Source organism: Carya illinoinensis, chromosome 1, assembly GCF_018687715.1.
Source record: "Carya illinoinensis cultivar Pawnee chromosome 1, C.illinoinensisPawnee_v1, whole genome shotgun sequence".
In the NCBI taxonomy this organism is placed as follows: Eukaryota; Viridiplantae; Streptophyta; class Magnoliopsida; order Fagales; family Juglandaceae; genus Carya; species Carya illinoinensis.
In genome coordinates this window covers 46,851,509-46,865,778 of record NC_056752.1, presented here as the reverse complement: position 1 = coordinate 46,865,778, position 14,270 = coordinate 46,851,509, and the positions used below count along the sequence as shown (strand labels likewise).

At 35.8% G+C, this 14,270-nt stretch overlaps 2 protein-coding genes across 3 annotated transcripts; one reads left to right on the top strand and one right to left on the bottom strand.

The window, feature by feature from the left end:
- The first annotated feature begins 1,115 nt into the window (after positions 1–1,115).
- Positions 1,116–9,960, top strand: LOC122278096 (dymeclin). 2 transcript variants are annotated; one of them, XM_043088181.1, is made up of 18 exons: positions 1,117–1,615; positions 1,827–2,066; positions 3,738–3,801; positions 3,885–4,014; positions 4,101–4,245; positions 4,503–4,751; positions 4,834–4,918; positions 5,850–5,952; positions 6,167–6,292; positions 6,361–6,474; positions 7,359–7,477; positions 7,587–7,662; positions 7,772–7,864; positions 7,955–8,044; positions 8,202–8,321; positions 8,411–8,502; positions 8,828–8,885; positions 9,610–9,960. In XM_043088181.1, exons 1-18 carry the CDS (start codon positions 1,423–1,425, stop codon positions 9,688–9,690), a joined length of 2,178 nt encoding a protein of 725 aa, XP_042944115.1. In that variant the 5' UTR covers positions 1,117–1,422; the 3' UTR covers positions 9,691–9,960. The 2 variants fall into 2 exon arrangements, with proteins under 2 accessions (XP_042944121.1, XP_042944115.1); XM_043088187.1 differs by lacking the exons at positions 8,202–8,321; positions 8,411–8,502; positions 8,828–8,885; positions 9,610–9,960 and having other exon boundaries at positions 1,116–1,615; positions 7,934–7,994.
- A 206-nt stretch (positions 9,961–10,166) lies between these two features.
- LOC122278107 (perakine reductase-like) lies at positions 10,167–12,710 on the bottom strand. The gene is made up of 7 exons (XM_043088201.1): positions 12,418–12,710; positions 11,855–12,025; positions 11,458–11,661; positions 11,164–11,336; positions 10,905–11,001; positions 10,632–10,785; positions 10,167–10,492 (listed from the first exon to the last, which is right to left on the bottom strand). The coding sequence occupies exons 1-7, from the start codon at positions 12,643–12,645 to the stop codon at positions 10,317–10,319; spliced, it is 1,203 nt and encodes a 400-aa protein (XP_042944135.1). The 5' UTR covers positions 12,646–12,710; the 3' UTR covers positions 10,167–10,316.
- Positions 12,711–14,270: the final 1,560 nt, after the last annotated feature.

Genomic DNA, 14,270 nt, shown 5'->3' with positions numbered 1-14,270 from the left:
GCCAAATTGGGTCTAATCGCATTCTCAGCCTCAAAGTCTCGTCTTTTAGCCACCGACAGCCGAACTCGCATCTCACTCCCTATCTTGAAACACTCCTCTGTCCTGTTAGCCTATGCAAACGTCTTTGCATCAATCTGCCAAATCTAAATTCATTTCAAATTTTATGCAATGGGGACACAAAATTCTCTTCATCGCTCTGTTTTTATGTATTTATTGGGTCGTGTGGTGGGGGTTGGGTGAGTGCCATTTTGTGCTTGCAATGAATGTATTAATATTCCTAGTCAAAGGTTGTGAAACCCATTGTGCGCATTAATTTGGTAGCACGTACAGAACTCTGACTTTAATCATACATTCATATACGAAATTTAATTTCATATCTCCACCAAACCAGTCATGAACAAAGGGTAATGATATATCTATAATATTTTTTTTTATATATTTATAAAATTTATAATTTATTTTAAATTAATCAATGAGATTGTGACACTTCATTAAACTATCTTTCATTTTAAATAAAATTGTAAATTAATTATAAATTTATCATTTTTGGATTAAAAAAATAGTAAAATAACTCGATACTATTGGTCAAAGACTCAAAAAGGCGCCTCTTTAGAATAATAAAAAAAAGCTTGTCTATGTTTTACCCGTATTTTTTTAATAAGATTTATTTATTTTTTAAATTTTGTATTAGATTATGACTATTCAGATCCACTTTAAAATTGATGTTAGCATTTGACTTAATAATAATAATAATGAGTTATTGTACCATTTAAAATTTTAAGGGGAGGGAGTGGAAAGATTGCAAGTGCCAAGGAACAAGGGTGATGTGAATACAATATGGGTGGTTTTACTTCTACCGCCGGAGCTTCCTCTAGTATAATTTAAAAAAAAAAAAAAATTTACTTCTTTTTATATGTATTTTTTAAATATTTATTTTTAAAAAAATTTACAATATCATTTAAAAATGGTTTCGTAATTGTGAAGTAAAAAAAATCATTAAAAAAAAAAAAAAAAAGTTCCCAGCGGAAGTCTACATTATTCCTACAATACATATAAAAGTTGAAGGACAATCTGGTCAACTAAAATAGCACGAACGGATAAGTAATACCGATGGGTCACCGTCCCGGCCCAAAGACGCTCCAAAGTCTTCAATCTCCCTCCCTCACTCCTTGCCCCCTTCTCTACTCTCTCTCTAAACTCCCCAAAACCTTCGTTTCGAAGCGCTCTCTCTCTCTCTCCCTCTCCCTCCCCGTGACATAGGGAACTTCATATTGAATCTCTGTTAAACTCAACCGATCCGATTCTCTGAACCTCATCTCCCTCTGTAATGCGGCTTCCGATAATCACGTATTGGAGATCAGCCGGCTCGGCCTCTTCTTATCAGAGTTGACTCGGTGTGAATCAACTGTTTTTATCTTTTGAATGGGGTCGGTGCCTTCAACTCCGCTCAAGAGCGGAAACGCCCGGCCACAGGACACCGCTGAGTATCTGATCGGAACCTTCGTCGGCGAGAAATCGTTCCCTATCTCCTCTGATTTCTGGCAGAAACTCCTCGAGCTCCCTCTCGACCTTCGCTGGCCCGCCCATCGTGTTCTCCAGGCGTGTGAGCTTCTCGGTGAGCAAATTCCTTCTTAGTCATTGTTATTATCAGAACCAATTTCCTCTCGTGGCGTTTATAGTGTATGAATATGCTTGAATTGGATTCTATTCTTGTTGTTATAATTTGAAGCTGTGATGGACTGATTTTATGCTTTTTCAAACCTCATTACATCCATAATTGTGCGTGTTGTTTTGGTTCTGTTTTCTTGTTTTATCCCCCTGTGCAGCGCAAAATAACCAATACACGAGGCATCTGGCAAAGATTTTAATCCACCTTTCATGGTGCTTGCAAGAGTGTATTTCAGCTTCCGGTGCTCCGTCCGGTGCATACGACAAGGCTATTAATGCTGTCTACATCTCATCTGTTTTCTTAAAGCACTTGATTGAAAGTGCCAAAAGCAATGACATTGAGGAGTTGTATCTCTTCCTAGATGAAAAGGAACCCATACCAAAGAATTTTATCCAAGGTACTTGGTTTGTAATTCTTTGAGATTTTTTAGTTTATTTGTTACTCTTTCCTTATCATCTGTAAACAGAGGATGTGATTTGAAATGATTGATAAAAAAAATGCGGTGATTTTCCTTAACTGTCTTTTATTTTATATTTAGGCGTAGCATGGATCTTTTTATGAGCAAGATAATTTTATTAAAGTGTACCATGGCCTTGAGAAGAATCTTGCTTGTTTCTTGAAAGAAAGAAAAAAATAATAATAAATAACGTGAGGGTAATTCAAGAAATGAAGGATCGTGAAATATACTTTGGGAGACTTATCAAAAAAAAAAAAATATACTTTGGGAGAGTTTGATATATTTCAAGAGATCTTAGGAAAGAAAGCTAACAGGTATTATATAATTGCCAGAGATTGAATATTCACTCTTTTTGTGTGTTGTGGGGTGTTTGGTCAAAAAATTTCCTGTCTGGATATAACAATTTTTCAAAGTATTGTATTCGTGATTTACAAGTTTTTCTTTGTCGCCTTCTTGAGTTAGGGCAAAGATGGTGATAGCAGCATAGTTGTTACTCTACAAGTGCATTGGTAATCACTAGGGTGTAGCTAATTGCCCGGGAATTTCTGTGTAGGATCCTTGCATCTATCAGTAACCTCTATTTCTATTTGTTACACAAGTGATGTATGTGGGGATTTTCTTGATTATCTATATTAAAAAAAAGTATGTGGGGATTAGTGGTCGAAAATTTTCATCTGGATAGAAGAATTTCTCAAAGTATTGTATTTGTGATGCACAGGTGTTTCTTTGTCGCCTGCTTGAGTTAGGGTGAAGATGGTGATAGTAGCATAGTTGTTACTCTACAATTGCATTAATCGCTAGGGTGTAGCTAGTTGCCCTAGCATTTCTGTGTAGGATACTTGCACCTATCAGTAACCTCAATTTATATTTGTTACACAAGTGATGTATGTGGGGATTGGTGGTTGTGACCACCTTTCTGATCCATACCCCTTTGATGTGTACTTTAAGCCAACTATTTTCCTTGAAATCTCTCTTGAACCAATACATAATTTCCTTTCTTTGTTCCAACTAGGCGTTTCTCTTGTATACAGCCAGTGTTAAGCTATGCCTATTGTTATTATCAACAAAGTTCATAATTACCATAAAAAAATAACAATTTTCTTTCTTTATGAGAATGCACTAAGGGAGAAGGATTGGCATTCTTTTGGTCTTAGTTGAATGGTTTTTAAGCTTATTGTTATTACTTCTTAGTATTTTCTCTCTCTTTGAAGGGTGGGGAGGTTGGAATGTAAAGAAGGTGGGTCCAAGAATTGTAAAAAACTGATTTTTCCCCCTTTTTGCTGGGTGTGATGACTATATTTTCCTCCTCTCAATAAAAACAGAACTGGAGCTCAGAGTTAAAGAATGTTTGAAGGAAATATTTGATCTGTGAAGACTTTACTACGTGATGAATCTTGGTTTAGTTGATCATATCTTCTGTCATTTTCATTGTGGCTTTCCTGGTTTTGTTTGGTGACTGGAACTTGTTTTTTAAACAGGAACTGCTATAGGTTCTCCAGTGTTTTGTTTTGAGCCTTATCCTGTATACTTACCTGCTTGTTCAATGTTTATGTTCTCTACCTCATAGTAGAAAAATCATTATTGGCCTCAAATTATTGTTTTTATATGCAGATGAAAGCATCGAGAATTTGGTTATGCATACAGTGCTTAGCTTTATCGGTTCAGTAGATGTGAGGTACGTGCTAGTCTAGCCTATAGGTTTTTGATTGTTGAGAAACATATATTATCTTCCCTGATTATTGTTTATCTTTTCACAAGTCCCAACACATACCTCCTACATTTGGAGCTGCTTAATTTCATGCTGATTGCAATGTCAACTCAGCTTCTTTGTGGACCATCTCCGGGACCAAAAGACGTTAACCCGTTTATTGATGCAGCAATTGTTCAGGTTACATGATTAAACTTTGGCTGCTCCCAATTTCCAAATCGTTCCAATATATTGTTAACATCTTATATTGCTACTGCTTTTTTCAGGATAGCTCTTTGGTTAATTTGGTTGTGCACAAACTACTGCTGAATTACATCTCACAACCTGGCATGCCCTTCAAAAGTTCATCATATTCCATATTTTATGAAGGAAGTCAGCCTAGTGTTTTACAAAGAGTTGGCTCTGCAGCTGGTATGGTCCTTTCCCCTGATCCTTGTATTCTTTCTAGTTTGTTCGCACGTGCTTCCACTGTGAGTGTTACTGGTAATGGACCAAATAGCATATCTTATGCTTTGTTGTCCATACATTCTCCTAAGATTTCAAATCTTATGCTTCATTAGAACATTATCACACCCTTTTTGTCAATGCAAAATTAGTTTTTGGGGAATGTTCAAGGGTTATATTGTTGACAGAAGCTTCTGCTGTTATTATATTCTTCTTCCTTGCAGCAAATTTTGTCTTGTTGCCATTGAGTTATTTGGGCAGTTCAAGAGGTGAAGGCTCAAGAAGTCCATTGGTAGACTGTAGTCTACTTGTGCTTCTTGTGCTCATTCATTATCATAAATGTGTTGTGAGCAACGAGTCCATGACAGATTTGAGTGTTGATGGTCATACTTCAGATTCTCTTCTGAAAGAAAATACATATTTTTCTGACAACCCTTACTGCAAGGCCTTGGAGAATGCGACAGATTTTGAATGTAAGACCGTAAATTCCATTATTTATTTTGTGATCCTTTTTTTTTCAAGGTTTGCTTTTCTAAATCAGTGCCCTTCTTGCAGTTGACCGTATAGATGTTGAGGGCAATGCACATACTGATCCAGTTGTGAGGTTACCGTTTGCTTCTTTGTTTGATACTCTCGGCATGTGAGTGTTTGTTCTTCCTTCTTTGGTAATCTTGACATGTGAGCGTCTTCCTTCTGTATCAGTATATGAAGTTTAGATTTATTCCTTGGTTTATTCTGATAAAAAAAAAAGATTTATTGCTTGGTTTATATCATTTGAGAGTACACTGATGCTCTCTTTTCTGGAATTCAATTTTGTGTTGAAGTTGGAATGACTTGCATCACATTCACATTTGAATGTGGTGTGCTGAATGCAACTACATTTATCAGCCGAATGTATCTGATTAAAATAGATCAGTTTCTTGACAACGAATTTTAATGATATCATATTCTCTGCAATATTAGCCTTAAAAAAATCATACTGTGCAAAATGGCTGCAGGCCTGCCAGTATGGACTTGTTATTTCTGCCTAGGGGTAAGCAATTTAATTCACCATTCCTCTCTGATTTGTGCTTTATTTATTAGTATTGCGATTTGCGACCCCCTTTTCTTCCTTGTCCTGGTTTCAAGGGGTTGAAACCCTACTTTTATGAGTCGTTTTTATTGTGTCAAATCCCTTCGTGTGAAATCCAGGGTTCTCTTTTTCGGAATCAATGGTTGTCACAATGAAGTGGAAGTTTTGTTCTATGTAAATATTTTGCAATCCAAACTTGGTCTATGCAAGAACCTTTTTTTTTGTGGCTATAACAATGAAGCTTGGAACTATGTGTAATCTTTCTTGTTTTTTTGCAAGAAAAAAGTTTTGTAACATGTAAGGATAAGAATTTATTATATTGTTTTAGTCACAAATTTGTTGCATTTTAGTTGTTTTGAGGAGTTCTATTGTGCGGTTTCTTCCCTTTGTGGTGCCGTTTCTCTATCTGATAAAGAACCCAACATTCTGTGCATTAGGTTCCCCTCCACCCTTTTTTCCTGTCGCATTTGAGTAACCCATAACGATTCTGCATTTACAGGTGCTTGGCTGATGAGGCTGCTGTCTTATTGCTTTATTCACTGCTGCAAGGGAACTCTGACTTTTTGGAGTATGTTTTGGTGCGAACTGATTTGGATACATTGGTATGAAGCAGCAGTTCAAGTTTTTACTTTTATCCAAAATAAAATAAACAATATCACCTTTATATGGTATATATAATTGGTGCAAAAACCTTGGGCTTATTTAATTTCTGAAATTTGTCTCTAATCAAGCAACCTGGTGTCATATTTGTTATTGATGTGGCATGGCTCCAACATACCCTAATTCTAATCTGTGTTTTCATGATGAAATTAACAGTTGATTCCCATTTTGGAGGCTTTATATGATGCTCCTAGGAAGACGCCCAATCAAATCTACATGTTACTCATTATACTTCTAATACTCAGCCAGGATTCGTCATTTAATGCAAGCACTCATAAGCTGGTAAGGATTATATTGTTTGCCATTTATGTTTTACAAAGGGATTGTATTAACATAGATGGTGTGGACAGATATTGCCCGGTGTTCCATGGTACAAAGAACGCCTCCTTCATCAGACATCTCTTGGTTCCCTGATGGTCATTATTCTCATAAGGACTGTGCAATATAATCTCTCTAAGCTGAGGGTAAACTTCACTGATCCATAGTGCTAATCTGCTCATGTTCTATATTTGTGATGACTTTGATGCAATTGCTAGACATGAGTCCTGCAGCAGGCTGCATATGCCAATATCCTGTACAAATATTCTTTTTGACTGGTACAAAATACTCGAGCACACATTTTTTTGATAAGTAAAGACTCAAGCACACATATGAGATAGAACTCGTGCTTCCCCTCCATCCCTCATGGTTGGAGGAGATGGTGTTTGGTATAAGGGCTATAGACATAAATTGATTGATACCAATTTTGTGCTTTTTGCTAAGGATGATGGCAGTAGCTTGACCTGAACCTGATCCCTTGAAAATGGCCCAATGAAAAGCCTGAAATCTGGGTTGGATATTTGTAATCCACCCATTAACTTGCTGCAACCTGGTTATTTATATCTAGTACCTGCGCCTAGAGGCTGAGACAGGATGTGTTACCCTTTCTTTTGGTGATTAGATGAGTTACCCAATTAACTGCATTATAGGTGGTTATATTAAAAAATTAGTGTATAAATGCACCTATGCTTACACATTATAGATAAAAGACAGGAAGACAATAATATCAACTTCTCATCATACCCTGAACTGCTTGGAGGGTGGGTTCATAGGTTCAGTGTCTCATTGAGTGTTTTGTATTTACCTGTTCAAGAGAAAGGACAAAAAAACCTGGTAGATAAGTTAATTGAAAACTCAATATCTCACAACATTAGTTCAAAATTGTTTTTTGATAAGTGTACAACATTAGTTCAAAATTTGTTTCACTTAATGTTTTCCTTTATGCATTTTACATAAAAAAATGTAGCTGGATATCTACTTGTAGCTTGCTTCTTCCAATAGTCCTTTTTAAAATTTTTCAATCATACAGGATGTTTATCTTCATACCACCTGTCTAGCAACATTGGCTAACATGGCACCTCATGTCCACCGTTTGAGTTCATATGCATCGCAGAGGCTGGTCAGCCTTTTCTATATGCTCTCACGCAAGTAAGCTACTCCTGTTCATTTTATTTTTCCTTACCTCCACGCTTTGCTGCTTCATGTTTGGTTTGTGATGATCTTATGATTGCTCCTGTTAATGCAACAATGGATATAGGTATAACAAATTAGCGGAGTTAAGAGATGATAGGATGCGTCTAGCCAAAGGCAGCAACAGTCTTACAGAAGATATGGTCTGTAACACTAGCTACCTCAAATTTGAGCCTATTTTGATGTGGAGCCTTTCATACCCATCAAAAAACTTAAATATTTGTATGACTAAGCAGATTGTTTTTGTTTCAGTTGACAGAGTTGCATATATATACTGACTTCCTGAGACTTGTTCTTGAAATTTTAAATGCAATTTTGACTCATGCCCTGCCACGGAATCCTGAGGTATCGTCTTTTACTGTAATAATGATTAAAGCGAGAAACTTTTCTTTAGTTTCACATTAGCACTTTCAGGTTTTCTGAATCTATCGGCAGGTTGTATATGCGATAATGCACAGACAGGAGGTCTTTCAGCCATTCAAGCATCATCCACGCTTCAACGAGCTGCTTGAAAACATTTATACTGTATGCTCCAGAATATTCTGTTAGAAATCGTTTCATCAATTCTTTGTGTCAGCAATCTTGCAATATCTTATACAGCAAGGTTACATTGTTGTTAATTATCGATAAGGTTTTCCATACCATGTGTTACTGACTTCTTTGGTCTCTTCTGTCGCTGTAGGTATTAGATTTTTTTAATAGTCGCATGGATGCACAAACAATGGATGGTGAATGGTCAGTCGAGAAAGTACTGCAAGTCATAGTTATTAACTGCCGCTCTTGGCGGGGTGAGGGGATGAAGGTAAGAATTGGAAAAAAGATGGTAAAATTATAAGTGCAGTTTAAAATGGAAACATTATCTTTAGGACTAACATGCCTTTGTCTTAGCAGATGTTTACACAACTACGCTTCACATATGAACAAGAGAGTCATCCTGAAGAGTTCTTTATTCCATATGTGTGGCAGCTAGTTTTATCCCGTTGGTACTGTTCCTGCTTCTCTAAGCATTATTTTATAGAACTCCTTTCAATTTGGTCATTATCCAAGTAATCCAAGTGGTTTGCATTGGCTGGTGATTGTGCTGGTTTTTGAGTTTCTTAACCTTACTTGAGTAATTATCAGAGATTCCTTTCATATCGCTGATAGACTGGAAGTCATATCCCACTTTGATGGATCTTGCCATTGATTTTTAGTTTTATTTTATTTATTTTAACACCAAAAAGTTTTATTTGTTTTTTAATATGCCTTCAATTTATGATTCCTGTATGTAGCACTGATTCTTTGTTCTGTTGTTCAACCTTTCTTCAGTATATTCAGCTTCAATTCAGGAGCCATAAACTTGTTTCCAGTTGATCCACCTGTAGAAGTAAGTATCTGGATTCATTTTATGAATTTCACTTTTAAATGTATATATACTTATAAAAAAAAACCTTTTACTATGAGGCTTGGTTTGCAATACCAAAATGCTCTGCTTGTCACCAACTTTTACTATCACCTCCCCTTGGTCATGAAGAATAACTTAAAGCTTACAAAAGACCAAATAAGAAATCCTATATAGTAGTGATACAAGCATGATGTTAATCAGCGTCTAGAGATCATTGAAAATACCCATATTAGAATAATTGTCTTTTTGGCGTGTTGTGACCCTGCTCAAATTCAAGATGTTCAGCTTATAAAAAATTTCGGTGAGGCATATAAGTCAATGGATCCTTTTGAATTTTCTACTGATGTTTACTACAAAGCATAGATGTCTAAGAAAAACCCACTCCTTAGCTAGGAGCTCTCGAGATATATGAACTTTAGTTTATAGGCAGGGAAGTGTTATACCTACTGCCTACACCCTACGCATATATGCATACGTTTCTAAAACACAACTTTGTTTCTGGCTTTTTGGCTGATGCAAAATATTTCAAGCAATTATTGAAGGAGATCGCCAGGTGCAAGGAAATTTAGTTCAATAATATTATGATTTTTATTTTTTGTTCGTACTTGAGCTGATCTTCTCTTCGACGTCAGTTACCAGTTCCCTCCACATTTTCGTTTGGTCATGGTCATCATCTTTGGTAACACAAATTCTTTCTTGGTTGCAGATTCAAGAGAATGACGGAATGGTATCGAGTAAGCACCAAAATGGAGAGTTGAGCGTGCACGGACTTCTTCTCGATGCATAGTGGGTGCAATGTTAATTGTCGCCACCAGAAAGATTCATGCACCTTGATTATGCATATGTAAATATATGAATTAGTGTTTATATTCTGCTCATTCTTTCTGTCCATATGTTTGCTTCCATGTAGAGGCCCTTCTCCCACAGAAAATTTGAGATAATCAATGTAATGAATAAGAGATGATGCTTATCCTCCCTCCCTCCCTTCCCCCCCAGCGGGCGGGAAAAAAGTAAAAAAGAATAAGAGATGTTGCTCAATTCCATTTTTACACCATTACTTTTTGGAGTGAAACCATTAGCTACTCTTAACCATCAAATCATCTGAGTTATGCCATTATGTTTTCCATTTCATATCTTTTATGGTAAGTGTTACCAAGATCATGATGGTGGAAGCATGCGACTTATCAGTAACAATTATTTCATGTATAACCAAAAAAAAAAAAAAAAGATGCTTCCACGGGTTCCAACCGTGGCTCTCAGCGCTACCAAATAAATGTGCACACTTTTCTTTAGAAGGAGATTGTTTCACTCCACATATTAACGACAGCAAGATAAAATTTCGTTCTCTACTTTATTTTTCCGCCTTACAAACAACATAGGCAACACAAGAAGAAGAGAAGAAAGGTTTGCGCTTTACTTTGGTGGGGTATTTGCAACCTTCCAGGCATATTGAGCAAATGCCGCGGTTTCTCTTTCACCTCCAACTTCATTGATGGGCACAGCGTCACTAATTTCTTTTAAATCCTCTGGTGTGAGCTTCAATGCCAAGGATCCAATATTGGTATCAAGATTCTTGACCTTAGTTGTACCTGTAAATTATCCAATCAATTTGTTTCGCATCATGCTCTAGTATAATTCCCAAACAAAGTGAACAATTAGCGAATTCAATCCACTTTATCTGGAGATGGATAAAGATATATACAGATATAAACAAAGAGAGTAGCGTACCAGGGATTGGGATTATATCGTCCCCTTGATGGAGAATCCAAGCCAGAGCTAGCTGAGGGGGAGTGCAGCCATGCTTTGTGGCCAGTTCGGATAATCGGGCATATAGAAGTTTGTTCTTCTCCAAATTCTCTCCCATGAACCTTGGGTGCACAGCCTATGCCAAGGATATTTAAAATGAGCGTAAATATCAATTCTTGCTGCAAAATACTTAATTTTCTCTACTTGCTAAATTGTCAATGAGTGTTATTTAGCTGTAGTCACCTAGGTACGTACCAGGAAGCTCTCAGTAGGCAAGCTTTCCACGATTGCTTTCCCGCCAAAGAACCCATGACCAAGAGGGCTATATGCCACTATCCCAATGCCAAGCTCCCTGTGAGATTCACAAAAGTTGCTTAACGACGTTGTTGGAATTTCATGATTGTTGTTAAGGTGTCTATTATTTCAAAACCAATTCAAAGACCATGAAGACAAAACTTCCACCACCCCTGCCAATAATTTAACGATTTGCTTTGAAATTCAAACAAAATAAAACCTGCAAAGTGGAATTATCTCATCTTCGATGTCACGGGTCCACAAGGAATACTCCATCTCTAAGGCAGTGATGGGATGAACCGCATGAGCTCTTCTTATTGTGTCTACACTAGCTTCTGACAGCCCAATGTATTTTATCTTTCCTTCCTCCACCAGCTTCTTCAGCTCCTCCATCTACCATTTGCCAAAATTGGTCAGATGGCAAGCAGAAATCAAATAAAAATGAAGTATAAGACATTGAAATGTATCAAACTACGAAGTTCTGTATGGACTCAAAATATATCTTAAGACTCACAGTATCCTCTATTGGCACTGAGGAGTCCACACGGTGCTGATAGTAAAGATCGATGTAGCCCACATCAAGATACTTAAGACTTTCTTCACAGCATTGCCGTGCATATTCAGGGGTACACTTGACGCCAATTTGACCATCCGCCGAAATAGTAATCCCGAATTTGCTAGCTATTTGAATTTTTTCTCGAGGAAGCTGCTTCAGAGCCTAGAAATACAAGATGATTTTAACTCCGTCCAACATTTTCTGGAATGTAGATGTGTTCCTAAGGCTAATTTGTCCATTGGGTATCTCAACCAAACAATTACAGTCTCAACCATTCGGGCATCCAAAAGAGGCACCGGCTAAATCACATTTTGAATGAATTTCAAGATGATTAGACAGTAACAAATTACAATACCTTGCCAATCATGATCTCATTATGGTGATTCTCTCCATAAACATTTGCTGTATCAAATAAGGTTATACCCTTATGAAAGGCTTCCTTTATAACGGAGCATCCATCTTCATGTGACAGAGGAGCATTCAATATCCCAGAAAGTCCCCCGCTTCCAAACCCCAATCTAGAAACCTGCAGCCAGAAAAGGATCCCATGAGAATTGTTTCATGCAAATAAAACTATCTGAGGAAGTCCCGAATCCAATAATCTGGGTTAACCAAATACCAGGCCAGTGATCTTAAACAAGCATTTTTGAAAAATGTATGAACGGTGACACTTGTTTCGGTCTTTGACCTTTTTGGTTATACAGTGTGCTGCGATTCAACCAAATATGCGCAGTGAAATCACTTATCCGAAACAGAAAAGACTCAAATCTTGGATTAACTTAGAATTATTTATTTACCAATATGGAGATTTTCATTGCAATTTGTAGAGAAAAGATTCAAGTAAAGATAGAATATAAGATTTTGAAATTGGAGATTGGCCTAATCCAAATGGGTTGGAGAGGGCAAGAAGAAGCCTACCTCAAGTCCCTGACTGCCAAGTTTCACTCTTGGAATTTGGATATGGGGCTTCTCCGCCATCTCAAGGTGAAAGATGCTATTACAGGAATGGAAAAATGTAAAGTCTAACAACCTACCGCACAAGCACAACTTTACGATATTTAGGGCCCCATTTATACCCTCATTCCCCCCACCAACCGTAATAAGTGGAAATTTTTTGTCAAAACTGGGAGAGACGGTAACGTTCATGGTGGGGACACTGTGCCGACATTAGATTTTAGTATTATCGAACCAGAGCAAGCACAAGACAAAACTCTCAAAGGGCTAAAAGATTGGCCTGCATTTTCGATTAGTCAGTGTACTTCACAGGGGTGGTATTAAAGTTAGAGAGAATTCAAACACGACGAAATTGCTTTGGGTAATGACTTTAGCTTTTGGAATGTGAGGGACTGCGGTTCAATATAAACTGAGGATTAAGTAAAATTTAAATTAATCATTCATAATTATAATATAAGAAAATATAAATTATTATATAAAATATTTTTAAAATTTTTAATAAAATGAGTTTTTATTTAAAATCTTTAAATAAAATTTATATTGAATGCTATAACTTAAAATGAAATCTCAATGTAAATTTAATATCTCAATTTTACAAGATTTTAAAAAATGATTTAAAATATAAATAATTTATTGTATTAGCTATTAAATTTAATATTATGGAGCCTTGCACATGTTGAAAAATAAAAAAGTTATTTAAAATTTTATATAATAAAATAGTTTTTATAAGAAAAAAATATCTTATTTTTAATTTTAAAGACCTTACATAGAGTGGAGATTTAGGTAAGAATAATGCTACTCATCATCTTAATTCTTATTATTCTTTAATCATCTTATAATTTAGTATTAAATGATTAGAGATTATTTATTATATTTTATTTGTGAATTTATTATTTAATATTATATTATAAAATAATGATAAGATGATGAAAATTAAGATGGAGAATAAATTTTTTGTTTAGGCAATAGCCTAACTGATCAGCCGGCCCTGGAGAGACAATTCAAAGATAAAGACTTGCTTTCCACTCCCCCCCGGGTCAACATTGGGGAGCTTGGATAAAGACAAATGGAACCTTATGTGATCCCCCACCACGAAATTGGTCAAGTTTTCAGTCATTTATAGTTTGAGTTCATTTATAGTTTTGAGTGTTTTGTTTTTGGGCAACAATGGCTCCGGTCCTACATTGCCAGGCTGCATGTATTTTGTTTTCTGTTTTATTTTAATAATAGAAAGAAATAGACTATTAAATTAAATGTCTATAGAAGTAGTATTTTACTTCTCTTTTGAAAGTGGTGATTGTATTCTTCTTTCTTAAAAGGATGAAGTGAAGTGCGATTCTACTTCTCCTTTTTTAAAGAATAGAGTTTATTTATATATCTCTTTTTTTTTTTAATAAGAGGTCGGTTAAGTTTATTTTAACATAGTACTTTTTTTATTGATTGTTATTAATAAAAAATTTATAAAAATTAAAAATAATATCTGTTACAAAAAAATTTATGATCAGAGGAGCCCCTCAGGTATAGTCTAGCTAGTAATTTGGATTTTTTTTTTTTTGTATTAATTAATAACAGTTGTAATTTTGATTTTATTGAATGAAATAAAAAGTTGCCGTGAACATATAACTTTCGTCTTTTTTTAAAAAAAAAAAAACCATTGTCAGGCTGCAAAGAAGAGCAAGGAATAGTCTCTCGCAGCAACTTTATTGGAGAAACGTGCATACAATTACATACAGAACATTACTATTTTACTCTTCTAGACATATGTACTTTATTTTTAGGAATTGAACGAACCCATAACTCTCTGTAATTATATGGTA